Source organism: Gorilla gorilla, chromosome 6 (genome assembly GCF_029281585.2).
Source record: "Gorilla gorilla gorilla isolate KB3781 chromosome 6, NHGRI_mGorGor1-v2.1_pri, whole genome shotgun sequence".
NCBI classification, from domain to species: Eukaryota; Metazoa; Chordata; class Mammalia; order Primates; family Hominidae; genus Gorilla; species Gorilla gorilla.
The window spans coordinates 85,866,760-85,885,150 of NC_073230.2; the positions used below are offsets into that span (position 1 = coordinate 85,866,760).

The 18,391-nt window shown below is 48.9% G+C and overlaps 1 protein-coding gene across 11 annotated transcripts in view; it reads left to right on the forward strand.

Annotated features, from left to right (window-relative positions):
* Nucleotides 1-18,391, forward strand: part of LOC101145093 (probable E3 ubiquitin-protein ligase DTX2) — a 162,092-nt gene that overhangs the window by 105,206 nt on the left and 38,495 nt on the right. For 5 of the 11 annotated variants that reach the window (XM_063708196.1, XM_063708201.1, XM_063708193.1 and 2 more), the window contains 5 exons: nt 183-309; nt 2,166-2,694; nt 8,110-8,249; nt 10,235-10,321; nt 11,775-11,958. In XM_063708196.1, the coding sequence (XP_063564266.1) occupies nt 183-309; nt 2,166-2,460 (422 nt within the window). In that variant the 3' untranslated portion in view covers nt 2,461-2,694; nt 8,110-8,249; nt 10,235-10,321; nt 11,775-11,958. Of the gene's footprint in view, nt 1-182; nt 310-1,279; nt 2,695-8,109; nt 8,250-10,234; nt 10,322-11,774; nt 11,959-13,109; nt 15,001-18,391 lie in introns of those variants that run through there. The other 6 variants (XM_063708195.1, XM_063708200.1, XM_063708202.1 and 3 more) reach the window with 6 other exon arrangements.

Genomic DNA, 18,391 nt, shown 5'->3' on the forward strand with positions numbered 1-18,391 from the left:
GAACAGATGCTGTGCCGTCCCGAGGAAGAGGGACGGGGGGCGGGATCAGGGGGGTGCCTGGGGATATGAGACAGCCAGGCCTTGAAGCTAGGCCAGCGTGGGTGGGGAGGGAGCGAGGGAGGAGATGAGAGCCAGCCCTGGGGTCGAGGGGCAGCCCCTCTGAGCAGCTGGTGTGTGTGCAGGGAAGACCCCCGGATCCATCGACACCTGGCCAGGGCGGCGAAGTGGCAGCATGATCGTCATTACCTCCATTCTCTCTTCTCTGGCCAGCCTCCTACTCTTGGCCTTGGCAGCCTCTACCATGCGCTTGTGAGTGGGAACACCCCCTCGGGCCCCTCTCCCACCCAGAACCCCTCTGTTGAATTGGTCCCAGTGTCTGGAAGCCCTCCAGGCATGCCATGGGGTTTATTTTATTTTTGATAGAGACAGGGACTTGCTATGTTGCCCAGGCTGGTCTGGAACTGCTGGGCTCAAGCGATCCTCCCGTCTCGGCCTCCCAAAGTATTAGGATTACAGGCGTGAGCCACCTTGCCGAGCCCCATGGTTTCGAGCTGGGCAGCGCCCCTCCCAGGGCCTGTGCAGGGAACTCCCACCCTGAGTATCTCGCACCTCAGGGGTCAGTGATGGGGCCAGCAGCCCCTCTGAGGACAGGTTCGGGAGGTCCCGCCTCACTCGGGCCCTGTCTTTTCAGTGTGTCCTCTGAAGACACACTGAAGCCAAGGCCCTTCTCCTCCCGGGCCTCACCTGCTGTCTGTGGATCCTCTGGTGGTTTAGTAAGCTGACGCCAGGGTAGTCAGGGTGGCCACCTGGAGAGGTGGTCCTCCAATTGGTTCTAGAAGGGAGGAAGGAGGGATCAGAGACTGCAGGTGAGGCCGGGTGCAGTGGCACATGCCTGTAATCCTAGCACTTTGGGAGGCCGAGGTGGGAGGATCACTGGAGGCCAAAAGTTCAAGACCAGCCTGAGCAACATGGTGAAACCCCATCTCCACTAAAAATGCAAAAATTGTCCGGGTGTGGTGGCAGGCACCTGTAATCCCAGCTACTCGGGAGGCTGAGGCAGGAGAATCGTTTGAACCCAGGTGGCGGAGGTTGCAGTGAGCTTAGATCACACCACCGCACTCCAGCCTGGGTGACAGAGCCAGACTCCATCTCAAAAAAAAAGAAAAGAGAGAGAGAGACTGCACATGAGGGAGCTGGGAGGGAGGAGAGCAGACCTTGACCCAGCACGTGCCCCATGTGGCAGGGACATATGTCTCTTCCTCCTCCTCTCCCCGCCCAGCTCCAGCCTGTGGTGGCCGGAGGAGGCCCCGGAGCAGCTGCGGGTCGGCTCCTTCATGGGCAAGCGCTACATGACCCACCACATCCCACCCAGCGAGGCCGCCACACTGCCGGTGGGCTGCGAGCCTGGCCTGGAACCCCTCCCCAGCCTCAGCCCCTAGCCTGGCCTCTTTGCATGGGGCTGGGGGAGATGGGGCGCTGGGAGCGAGTGCATGGTGCTTTGTCCCAGCTCCTGCACCCACAGGCCCCCTCAGGGCTCCTTGCCTTTCCCCCCCACCAGCACACCCTGTACCCTGCTTGGAATCCCAGCACCAGCCCCCCTGCCTCTCCTCTGCCTTTCTGGTTTCTCTCCCTCTCCAAGCATCTGTAAATTGCACTCAGGAGGGTTTAGGGGAGGGCCATGGGCAGGCTGGATACCCAGTCCCCACCTCCATCCCCACCTCTGTCTCACCTGACCTCCTGCGAGGGAGGCTGGAGACTGTGTGGACAGGCCGCCCTGACCGCAAGCTTCCAGACCCTGGGAGGAGGCCTGCAGAGGACTGTGCTTTGCCTGATGCAGGGAGCTGGGCCCATCCTGGGGCCTATGAGACCTGAGCCACCCTCCGTCCCCCATCCCACACATCAGTGGCTGGGCGGGGTGAGGATTCAGAGGCGTCTCTACTGCCCCTGGGCACAGCACCTTTCTGAGAGTGGGACTCTCCATGGTCATCTGACTACCAATTCTGGCCACCACCTCCAACCCTCTTGTGCATATAGATGGCTCTAGCCCTTATCCACCCCCTCAAGCATTTATTAAGCATCTGCTGTATGCCACATACAGTGTTAGAGTTGGGGCTAACAACTCTAACGTGTCCAGATGTGACCTGTTGCTGTCGGGGGTCTGTCAGGCCCTTAGACCGTCACCCCAGTAGGCTCTCCAGGACCCAGGAGCCTCCATCACCTGGAAGGACCCTCTGTGCAAAACCTCAAGCGTCCATCTGTGCACAAGGCTGGTGGTTCCCGTCGTCCCGTCGTCGCAACTCGGGGTCGCCGGTGAGCCGCAGCCAGGCCGCCTCACGGCCAGTGCGCATGCACGCTCCTATTCGCTGCCCCTTCTGCCTCCGAGGCGGTAGCAGATGCCACGTTGGCGGGGTCGGTGAAGGTCAGGACTCTAGGCCTCCTTCCGCTAAGCCAGAGGGATGAGCAATCACGCCTGAGAGCCCACTGCGTGCCATGCAGTCCGCACAGCCGCAGCGATTTTCTAGATGGAGAAACTGAGGCTCAGTGACTTGCCCGCTGCACTCTGTCCATGGCCGCTGCACACGCCCCCTTGGGCTGCGCTCCCGGACCTTCTAATGTGACCATGGCTCCCGGCATGCAGGCCCTGCCAGTGGAGGGAGCCCGGTGGTGACCCTTGGTCTGCAGCCCTCTTTGGAGGTGAGTAAATGCGGTCTGGAGCCCACCCTGGCCTGGATGGTGCCCCTGCTGGGACAGGAAATTTATACCGGGAGCCCAGGGCCCTGCTCAGCTTCTGCCCCATGGGGTTACCCCGAGCCTGTCCCTTGATTGCTGTCCCGGCTTGTACTTTGAGGTGCCCCCATCTCCTAGGAAAATCCACACATGTGTTTCAGGGCCAGGTATGTGGTTTAGGTAGTGCTCCCTCCCAAGCAAGCCCTTGAGCCCCTCATCTCTGGAGGCTTCTCCTCCATGCTGCCTGCACCCCCACCAGCCACCAGAACCCCTTCAGGTATAGACAGAAACAGATTCAGTCAAATTCCTTGGTGTCCCAGGTGACGTCTGGCCAGGGGAGCCAGCCCCTTTAAGTTACACTATTGCATGGCTCACACCCGGAATCCTAGCACTTTGAGAGGCTCAGGCAGAAGGATTACTTGACCCCAGGAGTTCCAGACCAGCTGGGGCAACAACATAGTGAGACTCTATCTCTACTAAAAATGAAAAAAAAGATTAGCCAGGGGTGGTGGTGTGCACCTCTAGTCCCAGCTACTCGGGAGGCTGAGGCAGGAGGATCACCTGAGCCCAGGAGTTTAAGGCTGCAGTGAGCCGTGATCATGCCACCGCACTCCAGCCTGGACAATAGAGTGAGACCCTGTCTTGAACGAACAGGCCAGGCGCAGTGGCTCACACCTGTAATCCCAGGACTTTGGGAGGCTGAGGTGGGCAGATCACTTAAGGTCAGGAGTTAGAGACCAAGCCTGGCCAATGTGGCAAAACCCTGTCTCTACCAAAAATACAAAAATGAGCAGGGCATGGTGGTGGGGGCCTGTAATCCCAGCTACTCGGGAGGCTGAAGCAGGAGAATCACTTGAACCCAGAAGGTGGAGGTTGCAGTGAGCCGAGATCTTGCAACTGCCCTCCAGTTTGGGTGACAGAGCAAGACTCCATCTCCAAAACAAAACAAAACACACAAACAAACAAAAAAACCCCACCACGGTGGAGCCCAGGTCCCTCTGCCTGGAACTGAGAGAGAGTTAACAGATGGGCTTGGTGTCTCATGCCTGTAATCCCAACTTTGGGAGCCCAGGGCAGGCGGATCACTTGAGGTCAGGGGTTTGAGAGCAGCCTGGCCAACATGGTGAAACCCTGTCTCTGCCAAAAATACAAAAATTAGCCTGGTGTGGTGGTGGGTGCCTGTAATCCCAGCTACTTGGCAGGCTGAGGCAGGAGAATCACTTGAACCTGGGAAATGGAGGTTGCAGTGAGCCGAGATCGTGCCACTGCACTGCAGCTTGGACGACAGAGCGAGACTCCAACTCAAAAAAAAAAAAAAAAAGACAGAGTTAAAAGACCACCTCCCTGTCAGTGACCCTTCAGCAGAGACTGTCTCACGCTGTCCTATCCAGACCCAAGACAGTTGGCTAGGGGCCCGGCCCCAGAGGGGTATGACAGGGAGAAGGAGGGGGCCGTTGGTGTTTGCTGTGTGAAAAGATGAATTAGTCCTCCCAGGGTTCAAGGACCAGCTAGGAGCAGGATTGCCACGGCTTTTTTTTTTTTTTTTTAACGTGGAGTCTCACTCTTGCCCAGGCTGGAGTGCTGTGGCACGATCTCTGCTCACCGCAACCTCCATTTCCCAGGTTAAAGTGATTCTCGAGCCTTGGTCTCCTGAGTTGCTGGGATCACAGGTGCCTGCCACCACACCCAGCTAATTTTTGTACTTTCAATAGAGATGGGGTTTCACCATGTTGGCCACAGGCTTTTGCATGTCCTGGGGCCCTTCTGTGTTTGTTCTTACTGTCACAATCCGTGCTGATGCCAGGCGCAGCGCCAGGGACTTCCCATGCGAGCCTGCAGCTGTCCCTCCCTTCTGCACAGCCTCTCTGAGCCCAATGAGGAGCTGCCGTCACCCTCAGGAGCCGCCTGGAACTTGACTTTGGAAACACCCTCTAAACAGATCTTGGAACCTAGGGTGTAAAGACTGAATCATAGTCCAGGAGCCCAGGGGAGGCTACTGGCCCCCACTGAGAGCCAAGGGGGCTTCCTAGGGGTTCTTTCTTTTATTTATTTATTTTTTTTGAGACCGAATTTTGCTCTTGTTGCCCAGGCTGGAGTGCAACAGTGCGATCTCAGGTCACTGCAACCTCTGCCTCCTGGGTTCAAGCAATTCTACTGCCTCAGCCTCTGGAGTAGCTGGGATTACAGGCGCCTGCCACTACACCCAGCTAATTTTTGTATTTTTAGTAGAGATGAAATTTCACCATGTTAGCCAGGCTGGTCTCGAACTCCTGACCTCAGGTGATCCATCTGCCTTGGCCTCCCAAAGTGCTGGGATTACAGGTATGAGCCACCACGCCTGGTCCCTGGGGTTATTTCTGAGCTGACTCTTTTTTTCTTTTCTTTTCTTTTCTTTTGAGATGGAATCTTGCTCTGTTGCCCAGGCTGGAGTGCAGTGGCATGATCTTGGCTCACTGCAACCTCCACCTCCCGGGTTCAAGTGATTCTCCTGCCTGAGCCTCCCAAGTAGCTGGGATTACAGGCGCCTGCCATCATGCCTGGCTAATTTTTTTGTATTTTTAGTAGAGACAGGATTTCACCATGTTGGCCAGACTGGTCTTAAATTCCTGAGTTCAGCAGATCCTCCCACCTCAGCCTCCCAAAGTGCTGGGATTACAGGTGACAGCCACCATGCCCGGCCTTGAGCTGAATTTTGAAGGGCAAATGGAAGAAGGAGGCCGAGGGAGGAGGATCTCTTGAGCCTAAGAGTTCAAGACCAGCCTGGGCAACACAGCAAGACCCCATCTCTAAAAAGTTTTTTTAAAAAGAGGAAAGAAGGAGAGAGGAGGAGAGAGAGCTACTCAGAGAGACCAGGGGTGTATACGGTCCTGTTCTGCAGTGGCATCCATGGTGGCCAAGGGGTGGTAGCAGGGATTGTGGGCTGGGAAGAACCAGATCTGAACCAGGGCAGACAAAGAGGATTGGAGAGGAAGACTTGGATTCCAGAAATAAGCAGGAGGTGGCCGCAGGAATTGGGAGATAAGGCAGAGGGAAGAGGCCATGCCCAGTTTCTGATGTGGCCTGGGCATGAATGCAAAAATTGGGGTCTTCTGTGCTTTGCAAGTGAGTGCACCACCACAGTTTGCTTTACGGCAAGGCCCCAGGAAAAGGGGTTCTGGGGATGTCATCTTAACGGCAGGTGTGTTCCACAAGAACATTAATACATCGTTAATATTTTTGAAAGACAAGACTGGGCATGGTGGCTCACACCTGTAATCCCAGCACTTTGGGTGGCTGAGGCAAGTGGATCACTTGAGCTCAGGAGTTTGAGACCAGCCTGGGCACCATGGCAAAACCCCGTGTCTACTAAAAATACAAAAAATAGCCAGATGCGGTGGCTCGTGCCTGTAGTCCCAGCTACTCGGGAGGCTGAGGCAGGAGAATCGCTTGAATCTGGGAGGCAGAGGTTGTAGTGAGCCGAGATCACACCACTGCACTCCAGCCTGGGCAACACAGCGAGACTCCATCTGAAGAAAAAATAAAAAGAAGAACCCAAGGGAGGGGGCACTGCCCAGCACAGGCACAGTCCCATCAGGCCCTGGGGAGCCATGCCAGGGCGTTCTGCCCAGCACAGTCACACCTAAAAGGGTCCTCAGCCGAACCCCATCCCCTTGAATACCAGCTCGTGACGGCTTTGAGCAGAACATGTCACGGGAACGGCATTGTGCAGAACTTTTTATTAAATGGCATTTAAAATATTCCCCAGGACTGTGTAGTTGGGGAAACACCACAAAAGCCATTGGCCCGGAACATAATGGCTCAATGGTTCGAAACAAATGCATTGTTAAAAAGGAAAAACAGCAACTGTTGCGGGGTAATGACTTGCAGATGACTCAGCAGGCCAAACATCAAAGGAATTCGGATGGCAGCAGGTGGGCACAGGCAGCCAGGAAGCACCCCTCCCTCGTTCTCACTTCCAGCGATCGCTTTACCTCCCTGGAGTGTCTAAGCCACCCATTTCTCTCCATGATCCCTGCAATCCCCAAGCAAGAGCCACCTTGGTCTCCCGCTGGGATGTCCGTGGCTCCTCTCTAGCTGAACTCTCCATGTCCACTCCTGCCTGTCGCCCATTCCCCTCTCAGTATCCAGAGGGACCAGGTTCTTTGTTCTTTTTTTTTTTTTTTAAGATAGAGTCTCACTCTGTTGCCTAGGCTGGAGTGCAGTGGTGTGATCTCGGCTCACTGCAACCTCCAGCTTCAGGTTCAAACGATTCTCCTGCCTCAGCCTCCCGGGTAGCTGAGACTATAAACGTGCGCCACCGTGCCTGGCTAATTTTTTTGTATTTTTAGTAGACGGGGTTTCACCATGTTGACCAGGCTGGTCTCAAACTCCTGACCTCGGGTGATCCACCCACCTCGGCCTCCCAAAGTGCTGGGATTACAGGTGTGAGCCACTGCACCCAGCCAGGACCAGGTTCTAAACCTGATCACATCGCACCTCTGCTCCCAACATTCAGGAACTTCACACTGCAAGAACAGAATCTAGGTTCAGACAGGTGCGGCGGCTCACGTCTGTAATCCCAGCACTTTGGGAGGCAGAGGTGGGCGGATCGCCTGAGATCAGGAGTTCGAGACCAGCCTGGCCAGCATGGTGAAACGCCATCTCTACTAAAAATACAAAAATTAGCCAGGCATCGTGATGGGCGCCTGTAATTTCAGCTACTTGGGAGGCTGAGGCAGGAGAATTGCTTGAACCCGGGAGGTGGAGGTTGCAGTGAGCTGAGATCACACCACTGCACTCCAGCCTGGACGACAGAGCGAGGCTCTGTCTCAAAAAAAGCAAAACAAAATAAAACATACCAACATCTAATCTCTATAAAATATTTTTAGAAGTTATCCAGGTGGGCCGGGTGCAGTGGCTCATGCCTGTAATCCCAGCACTTTGGGAGGCTGAGGCGGGTGGATCACTTGAGGTCAGGAGTTCAAGACCAGCCTGGCCGACGTGGTGAAACCCCATCTCTACTAAAAAAAAATACAAAAATTAGCCGATTACAGGCATAAGCCACCCCACCAGGCCATGCTTTCAGTTTTCAAGAAAGAAGACACCATTGTTACCAAAGATTTTGGTAATTTGAGAGATACAATGTATGTTTTCTCCATGTGGATCCTAGATAGTAAGGATCTGTTGAATTTGAAGTATCTATCCGGAAGTATTTTGGGTACATATTTAAGGATTGTAAAACAGTGTTTCTATTTCTGGATATAATAAATGTATTTGTTAATATAGTAAATGAACAGATTAGACCCATAAACTATTTGCAGTGTTGAGTCATTTCCCACAGTTAAAATCAGGATGAAAATATATAGCTGAATACTTGCTTTGTTTCTTGTAACATTTCTTTAGTACCGAACCTGCTAAGGCCATCAAACCTATTGATCGGAAGTCAGTCCATCAGATTTGCTCTGGGCCAGTGGTACTGAGTCTAAGCACTGCAGTGAAGGAGTTAGTAGAAAACAGTCTGGATGCTGGTGCCACTAATATTGGTAAGTTTGGGAGAGTTTTAAGCCACAAGAAATGATTAGTGTGTGTTGTTGTTGTCGAGAAACATTTGTTATTGAAATAAGACTATCAAGTGTTGATGTAGTAATAAATTATTATTTTTAAGTTAAAGTTAGCACCTATTATGTGCCTAGTACTTAGCTAGGTAGTAATAATAATAACAACAGCTTTTATTGTGTTCTTATGGTGTGCCAGGCAGGTGTTATGCTAAGAATTGCACAGAAATATCTCATTTAATTTGCAGAACAGCTGGGCGTGGTGTTTCACGCCTGTAATCCTAGCCCTTTGAGAGGCCAAGGTGGGGGGATTGCTTGAGGCCAGAGTTCAAGACCAACCTGGCCAACATGGTGAGACCTCATCTCTATTAAAAAAATAAAGCAGGCCGGGTGTGGTGGCTCACACCTGTAATCCCAGCACTTTGGGAGGCCAAGGTGGGTGGATACCTGAGGTCAGCAGTTTGAGACCAGCCTGTCCAAAATGGTGAAACTCTGTCTCTACTAAAAATATAAAAATTAGTCGGACCTGGTGGCAGAAGCCTTGTAATCCCAGCTACTTGGGAGGCTGAGGCATGAGAATTGCTTGAACCCGGGAGGCAGAGGTTGCAGTGAGCCGAGATCGTGCCACTGCACACCAGCCTGGGACAGAGCAAGACTCCGTCTCAATAAAATAAAATAAAATAGGCATGGAGTAGTGGCTCACATCTATAATCCCAGCACTTTGGGAGGCAGAGCAGGGCTGATCATTTGAGGTCAGGAGTTCAAGACCAGCCTAACCAACATGGTAAAACCCTGTCTCTACTAAAAATACAAAAATTAGCCAGATGTGATGGTGCATGGCTGTAATCTCAGCTCCTCGGGAGGCTGAGGGAGGAGAATTGCTTGAACCTCGGAGGTGGAGGTTGCAGTGAGCCAAGATCAGATCATGCCACTGCATTCCAGCCTCGGTGACAAGAGCAAAACTCCATCTCAAAAACAAAACAAGAAAAAAAAAAAGAAAATAACAAAATAAAATAAACCTAAAAAATTATTAATCAGCTGAGTAACTTTATGAGATAGAACTTATTATCTTCATTTTACAGATGAGGAAATTAAGGAACAGGAAATTTCCTTTTTTTGAGATTATAAAGCTAATAAAATAGGATCCAGGAAGTCTGATTCCAGAACCAGTTGTCTTTTTTTTTTTTTTTTTTTTTTGAGATGGAGTTTCGCTCTTGTTGCCCAGGCTATAGTGCAATGGCACGATCTCGGCTCACCGCAACCTCCGCCTCCCGGGTTCAAGCAGTTCTGCCTCAGCCTTACGAGCAGCTGGGATTACAGGCACGCACCACCACACCTGGCTAATTTTGTATTTTTAGTAGAGACAGGGTTTCTCCACGTTGGTCAGGCTAGTCTGGAACTCCTGACCTCAGGTGATCTGCTCACTTTGGCCTCCCAAAGTGCTGGGATTACAGGCATGAACAACCGCGCCTGCCCCCCTTTCTCCTTACTGGGTATGTTAAAATTATTTCTTTCAAAAGAAAAGACTGGTCAAAGTGCAACGGTGTTAACCACTAATTGATCACAACCAGTTACAGATTTTTTTGTTCCTTCTCCACTCCAACTGCTTCATTTGACTAGCCTATGGACAAAAAAAAAAAAAGAGGAAAGAAAAAGCTAAACTATTTAATCTGGGCTAGTAAATGGCCAGAAAGGGCTTTATAAAAATGAAATATACAAAATGATACTCGTACGTTTAACTAAAGGTATAGTTATGACTCTTCAATTTGCGTATGTTATAAATAATATCAATATAAAAGCTTATAGCATGGGTCCATTTTTTTTTTTTTTTCTTTTTGAGACGGAGTCTCACTGTCTCCCAGGCTGGAGTGCAGTGGCGCGATCTCAGCTCACTGCAAGCTCCGCCCCCCGGGTTCATGCCATTCTAGCATGGGTCCATTTTTAATAAATACATAAATATTTAAACTTTCTAGATCTAAAGCTTAAGGACTATGGAGTGGATCTCATTGAAGTTTCAGACAATGGATATGGGGTAGAAGAAGAAAACTTTGAAGGCTTAAGTAAGTTGACTTTTTCTAATCCTATTATAAAATAATTGGGCCACATGTCTCAGAATTTTGAGTAACACTGTCTTGGGAAAGGCAAAAACAGTTTTTTAAGCCAGTTACTAGATATCATGTATATCCGTTGTTTTAGCACTTGAGGTATCTTAGTCCTTACTTTACAGTCTCTTTCAGCTCTGAAACATCACACATGTAAGATTCAAGAGTTTGCCGACCTAAGTGAGGTTGAAACTTTCGGCTTTCAGGGGGAAGCTCTGAGCTCACTGTGTGCACTGAGGTGATACAATGTTTTTATCCATTCACTTGACCCCTTAGAAAAACCTCTCAGAAAGTTAATTGGAATCGTTATTATTTACAATTTTCTATCTCGGTATCTCAGCTTCTAGCTTCTGAATTCTGTTTGGTCTCACTGCCAGTCCAAGTCCTAGTACTTCTGAAATGTGGGAAATAAATGAATGAAATGAAGCAAATAGTATTGTTAAAAAAAAAAGGTTACCCTTATTAGAACAGTAACTTCTCAATTTTAACATAACATATAGGTAATAAATGATAGTTACCGTTGCTTTTCATCATCAAATTTTAGGGAAACATTTCACCAAAGCACTATTTAATTATAGCACAGATACTAAATTTTTATAATTATATTTAAATATATATACACATATATGTGTGTGTATATATGTGTGTGTGTGTGTGTGTGTGTGTGTATATATATATATATATATATATATATATTTTTTTTTTTTTTTTTTTAGACAGAGTCTCACTCTGTCACCCAGGCTGGAGTGCAGTGGCACAGTCTCAGCTCACTGCAATCTCTGCCTCCCAGGTTCAAGTGATTCTCGTGCCTCAGCCTCCTGAAGAGCTGGGACTATAGCGTGCACCACCACTGCTGGCTAATTTTTGTATTTTTAGTAGAGATGGGGTTTTGCCATGTTGCCCAGGCTGGTCTGGAACTCCAGGCCTCAAGTGATCTGCGCTCCTCGGCCTCCCAAAGTGCTGGAATTACAGGCATGAGCCACCACACCCTGCCCTACATATACATTTTAATTATAATGTCTTTTGGATTCTTTAAAAATTTTTAAAAATTTTTTTAGTTCTTTAAAAAATTCTTTAAAACAATTTTATTTGAAGAGTAATAACAAAACAAATCTCTATTTGTGAATAAATAAACCTTGAGATCATTTATGGTTTCGCAATTCAACCTGAAAAATGAAATCAAAGCTTTTATCAAAACAAAGCATGTTTAGTGCTCTCTGTCTCACTGTCTTTTAGATGCCAAACCTTAGATTTTATGATGACTCCTCAACCGTTTAGATCTTGGTTATCTCAGAGGGATCATCAGCTTTTTAAGAAAGTTTTGAGAGAAAAGCAAGTGAAGAAAAGCATAGTCAATGCTCAACATCACGGGTCTCTCACTGAACACAGCACGCCTGGTATTCTCTCACAGCGATGTCACCATTTCTACCTGCCACGCATCGGTGAAGGTTGGGACTCGACTGGTGTTTGATCACGATGGGAAAATCATCCAGAAAACCCCCTACCCCCACCCCAGAGGGACCACAGTCAGCGTGAAGCAGTTATTTTCTACACTACCTGTGCGCCATAAGGAATTTCAAAGGAATATTAAGAAGGTACAGTAAATTAATCCTGGTTTTCAAGAGTATTGGTTAATGCACATGAGCAAAAGATTTACTAAAGATGTTTATTCTTCAGTTGATTCTCTTCCCATAATCTATTGAGAAATGCTTTATTTGCATTTCTCGTTAAAGACTTAACATTAAAGACTTAACTTTACGGTGATTTACTTTTTCTTTTCATCACATAGTGTTTATTAGGACTGGGCAACATAGTGAGACTCTGTTTCTATGAAAAATTAAAAAAAAATTGACTGGGCATGGTGGCATCCACCTGTAGTTCCAGCTACTTGGGAAGCTGAAGTGGGAGATTCACTTGAGCCCAGAAACTTGAGGCTGCAGTGAGCTATGATTGCGCCACTGTATTTCAGGCTGGGAGACAGAGTAAGACCCTGTCTGGAAAAATATATATACATATATATATTTTATTTTTGTTTTTTATTTTTATCTTTTTTTGAGATGGAGTCTCACTTTGGCGCCCTGGCTGGAGTGCAGTGGCATGATCTCGATTCACTGCAACCTCCACCTCCCGAGTTTAAGCGATTCACCTGCCTCAGCCTTCTGAATAGCTGGGATTACAGGCACGCACCACCACACCTGGCTCATTTTTGTATTTTTAGCAGAGACGGGGTTTCACCATGTTGTCCAGGCTGGCCAGGCTGGTCTCGAATTCCTGACCTCAGGTGATCCGCCCACCTCGGCCTCTCAAAGTGCTGGGATTATAGGCGTGAGCCACCATGCCTGCCTTATGTACTTATATTTTAATGAGACTATTTCTCTCGGTTTTCTGATAAATGAGTTACTGGAACCCTTATGAATCTGAATGCAAAAGAAACAGCTAAATGTTATGTAATTGTTGTGTTTAAAAACCAGATTATAAAACTATCTGTATTATATGATTACAGTTTTATAAAAACAAAACAACAGCCTAAATGTGTATAGTATAAAGGCTGGAAGAGTCAGCACTTTCATGTTCTCAGTGGTTATCCTTGGATGTGAGATCTCATGCACTTTTTGCTCTCTTCTTTGTGCCTTTCCATTTTGTATGTGTATTTTTTACAATCTAAAAAGTTACTTAAACATATGCAGCTAAAAACTTTTTTTACTCGTAAAGCATTTGGTGCTAATTTTAACTGTTCTTTTTTTAGACAGAGTCTTCTCACTCTGTCGCCCAGGCTGGAGTGCAGTGGTGTGATCTTGGCTCACTGCAACCTCTACCTCCTGGGTTCAAGTGATTCTCCTGCCTCAGTCTCCCAAGTAGCTGGGATTATAGGTATGTGTCACCATGACCAGCTAATTTTTGTATTTTTAGTAGAGATAGGGTTTCACCATGTTGGCCAGGCTGGTCTTGCACCCCTGACCTCAAGTGATCTGCCTGCCTCAGCCTCCCAAAGTGCTGGGATTACAGGCATGAGCCACCACGCGTGGCCTTTTTTTTAAAGCTTTTTTGTAAGTCAGCTAGCAAGAACACAGGAAGAAATACTCAAATCTCCCTTACCCAGCTGGGGGCTATGTCAGGTTTTATAAGCATAGGGTAATGAGTTGTGATTTGATTGGATCTTGCAATAAAGTAATGCTGGGAGGTGTGATCTGACTAGATCCTGCCATGGGGTGACACCAAAACTCAATCTGATTGGATCCTGGCTCCTGCCATGGAGTGTCCAGTTCTTAAATCAGTCTCAGCTCTTCAGGCCGAGCTTTTAGTTTCCACTCCGTGGTTGCATGCTTGGTTAACCTGGGCATGCACAGGGTACATGCCCTTCAACCTGTGGGTCCATGGCAATTGAAAAACAACTGACAACCTCATTACATAAAAGTTGAACTGAGCCGGGTGCAGTGACTCACGCCTGTAATCCCAGCACTTTGGGAGGCCAAGGCAGGTGGAGGTCAGGACTTCAAGACCAGCCTGGCCAAAATGGTAAAACCCCGTCTCTACTAAAAATATAAATATTAGCCAGGTGTGGTGGTGCACCCTTATAATCCCAGCTATCTGGAGGCTGAGGCAGCAGAATCACTTGAACCTAGGAGGTGGAGGTTGCAGTGAGCTGAGTTCATACCATTGCACTCCAGCCTGGGTGACAAGAGTGAAACTCCATCAAAAAAAAAAAAAGTTGAACCAGATTTGGTCTGATGCAGTTACAGATCTACAAACCTCAGCGCCACCCTCCTGCCAACACCTTCCACTCCTCATTCTTGAGGGATTAGGGATGGAGGTCATGCTTCTGCTTCGACTTCATGCTGAGCAGGGCACTGAGTCCCCTAAAGTGAAAGGAATGAAACTCTTGGGCTTCTGAGTTCAAATGAGTTCTGGGGTCACCCGGAGTAGGTTGAAAGGCTGGTATTGTTGTAATACAAGCTGAAGGTGGAAGTGTTGGAGCCTGGAGGACAAACAGCTCACCATCCATTTAAATAAATAGGACCAAAAAGTAACAGAACAGTGGCCACGAGGGGCCCCAACAGAGGAAGAAACCAGGTGAGGTGCAGTATAGTGGACTCGACTGCCTTCTAAATCTCAGTTGTTGGCCGGGTGCAGTGGCTCACGCCTATAATTCCAGCAAAAGAAAAGCCGAGGCAGGGTGATCACAAGGTCAGGAGTTCAAGACCAGCCTGGCAAACATGGTGAAGCCCTGTCTCTACTAAAAATAGAAAAATTAGCTAGGAATGGTGGCATGTGCTGTAGTCCCAGCTACTCGGGAGGCTGAGGCAGGAGAATCGCTTGAACCCGGGAGGCGGAGGTTGCAGTGAGCCGAGATTGTGCCACTGCACTCCAGCCTAGGTAACAGAGCAGGACTCCATCTCAGTCAATCAATCAATCAATCAATCTCAGCGGTTGAACTACCCTTGACATGGTTCAGCTCTGTATCCACACCCAAATCTCATGTCAAATTGTAATTCCCAGTGTTGTGGGAGGGACCTGGTGGGAGGTGATTGGCTCATGGGGGCCGACTTCCCCCTTGCTGTTCTCGTGATATTGAGTGAGCGCTTGTGGGATCTGGTTGTTTCAAAGCGTGCAGCCCTCCCACTTCACTCTCTCTGTCTCTCCTGCTCCAACATGGCCAGACATGCCTGCTTCCCCTTCGCCTTCTGCCGTGATTGTCAGTTTCCTGAGGCCTCCCCAGCCATGCTTCCTGTACAGCCTGCAGAACTGTGAGTCAATTAAACCTCTTTTCTTCATAAATTACCCAGTTTCTCATAGTTCTTTATAGCAGTGTGAAAACAGACTAATGGCCCTTCTGGTTGAAGGAATGCAGCCATTCTGCTTGTTTGACTATGTCCTTTCTATTCATCTCTATTTCCTGGGAGGTGTTTATCCAAGTGCACTAGGAGGTATTGGTGACCGCACAGTCCCCTCAGTGTTCTGCTAGTAAATAGTTGAAGGTTGATCATTGATCTCCTGCGTTTTCAGTCTGGCATGGAAAAGCCCCCGTGCAACTGGTAAAGATATCAATAAGCACAGGGAGGTATCTAAATCCACCTGGAGCCATAGGCATCACGTTGACGTCCATTTACCAGTCTTCCCTGGCAAGATTCTTCTGAATTGTGCTGCCTTGGCCAAAAGAGGTATGGGAGGCGCTGGGCGCAGTGGCTTGTGCCTGTAATCCCAACATTTTGGGAAACCAATTCAGGTGGATCATTAGAGGTCAGGGGTTCAAGACCATCCTGGCCAACATGGTGACATCCCATCTCTACTAAAAATACAATAAGTTAGCTGGGTTTGGTGTTGGGTGCCTGTAATCCCAGCTACTCGAGAGGCTGAGGCAGGATAATCGCTTGAACCTGGGAGGAGGAGGTGGCAGTGAGCTGAGATGGTGCCATTGCACTCCAGCGTGGGCAACAAGAGTGAAACGTCGTCCCAAAAAATAAAAAAAAAGTCCGGGCGTGATGGCTCACACCTGTAATCCCAGCACTTTGGGAGGCCAAGACGGGTGGATCACGAGGTCAGGAGTTCAAGACCAGCCTGGCCTAGATGGTGAAACCCTGTCTCTACTAAAAATACAAATATTAGCTGGGCATGGTGGCATGCACCTGTAATCTCAGCTACTCAGAAGTCTGATGCAGGAGAATTGCTAAAACCCAGGAGGGAGAGGTTACATTGAGCCGAGATTGCACCACTGCACTCTAGTCTAGACAGAGCAAGACTCCATCTCGAAAGAAAGAAAGAGAAAGGAAATTCCCCAGGGAAGTACCTCGGCTTATTTCATAAACAGGTACTGAAGGAAGCAGAGACATGTGGAGGATTTCCCCACCTCATGCAGCTATTTTGGCCGTGGCATCTGAAATTTATTATTTCAGAGTCACCCCTTTGATGACCTTAGCAGTGAACTGCAGTCATCTGTTCAGGCCTCTCCATGGCCCACGTCAATGCCGGTATTTCTGTTTGTTGCACATTTGATTTCCTTGTTGTTGGCATTTAGAAGGCCCCCTGTTTCCCAGATCACGCCACGGGCATGGACCACAGAGATTGCATCTTGTGAGTCTGTAGAAATGGTCAAGGCCTTGTCCTCTCTTAGGTCCAGAGCTCAGGTTAATGCAGATTTTCCCGGCCGTCTGTGCTGAAGTCCCTGTGGGGAGGCTCCTGGCTGGTTTCCTGTAGGTAGACAGCTACACGTCCTGCCCTTCATTGGCTTCTTTTCATGAAGCTCCTGCCATCTACAAAACATGTCTCCCTTCTTGAATCACATCTCTGTTATTGAAACTCTAGAAGTCGACCGGGCATGGTGGCTATGCCTATAATCCCAGCATTTTGGGATGCCAAGGCGGGTGGATCACCTGAGGTCAGGAGTTCAAGACCAGCCTGGCCAACATGATGAAACCCCGTCTCTAATACAAATACAAAAATTAGCCAAGCATGGTGGCCACTGTACTCCAGCCTGGGCGACAGAGCAAGACTCCGTCTCAAAAAAAAAAAGAGAAACTATCATGCTTTTCTGCATTCTGTGAATTGTTTTAGTGAGTTATCAAACTTGAGGGCATGGTGGGAACCTCCACATTTGCAGCCAGTTGGTGAGAAGTGTATGTGGTCTGAGGACACCCAAGCCTGCAGGTGTGTCTAAAGCGATGGCAGCCTAGTGGGGGCTGGTGGCCTTAACCTGTGGCATTTGAGGTAACATCAGGGAGTTGACATCAGAATTGCATCACATAGGCTGGGCGCAGTGGCTCACGCCTGTAATCCTAGCACTTTGGGAGGCCAAGGCAGGCAGATCACGAGGTCAGGAGATCAAGACCATCCTGGCTAACACAGTGAAACCCCGTCTCTACTAAAAATACAAAAAATTAGCCAGGCATGGTGGCGGGCGCCTGTAGTCCCAGCTACTCGGGAGGCTGAGGCAGGAGAATGGCGTGAACCCAGGAGGCGGAGCTTGCATTGAGCCAAGATCGCGCCACCGCACTCCAGCCTGGGTGACAGAGCGAGACTCCATCCCCCGCAAAAAAAAAAAAAAGACAAAAAACAGAATTGTGTCACACAGGCCAGATGCAGTGGCTCATGCTTATAATCCCAGCAATTTGAAAGGCAAGGTAAGAGGATCGCTTGAGCTTGAGTCTGAGGACGCAGTGAGCTATGACCACACCACTGCACCCCAGTCTGGGTGACAGCACAAGACCCCAGCTCCAAAAAGAAGAAAGAAAAATCACAAAGAATTGCATGGCAGAGTGCCTGTCTTTCACAGCTTTAACTGCTGCAGGAACTTTCTTTTTTTTTTTTTTTTTTTGAGAGGGGGTGAGGAGACACAATCTCTGCTAGTGATTCTCCTGCCTCAGCCTCCCAAATAGCTGGGATTATAGGCGTGCACCACCACGCCTGCCTAATTTTTGTATTTTTAGTAGAGACAGGGTTTCACCATGTTGGCCAGGCTGGTCTCAAACTCCTGCTGGGATCATGGGCGTGAGCCACCACGCCCGGCCACCTTTAGAGTTTTCTTACCACCTGGTTTTCCTCTCTCAATATCTTTCTCTCATTTCCTGCCTTAAAACTCTAGCTTGGCATCTGGGCGCAGTAGCTCATGCCTGTAATCCCAGCACTTTGGGAGGCCGAGGTGGGTGGATCACTTGAAGTCAGGAATTCGGGACCAGCCTGGCCAACATGGTGAAACCTTGTCTCTACTATTTTTACAAATGTTAGTCGGACGTACAGACGGGTGCCTGTAGTCCCAGCTGCTTGGGAGGCTGAGGCAGGAGAATTTGTTTGAACCCAGAAGTGAAAGTTGCAGGGAGCCGAGGTTGTGCCACTGCACTCCAGCCTGGGAGACAGAGCAAGACTCTGTCTCCAAAACAAACAAATAAACAAACAAACAAACAAAAAAACCCTGTAGTTTGAGCATTCTCTTCTATTGTTTTTCTTTAAAAAATAAAAATTAAAAATAGATGTAGTTGCTATGTTGCTGAGGCTGGCCTCAAACTCCTGGCCTCAGGTGATCCTCCCGCCATGACC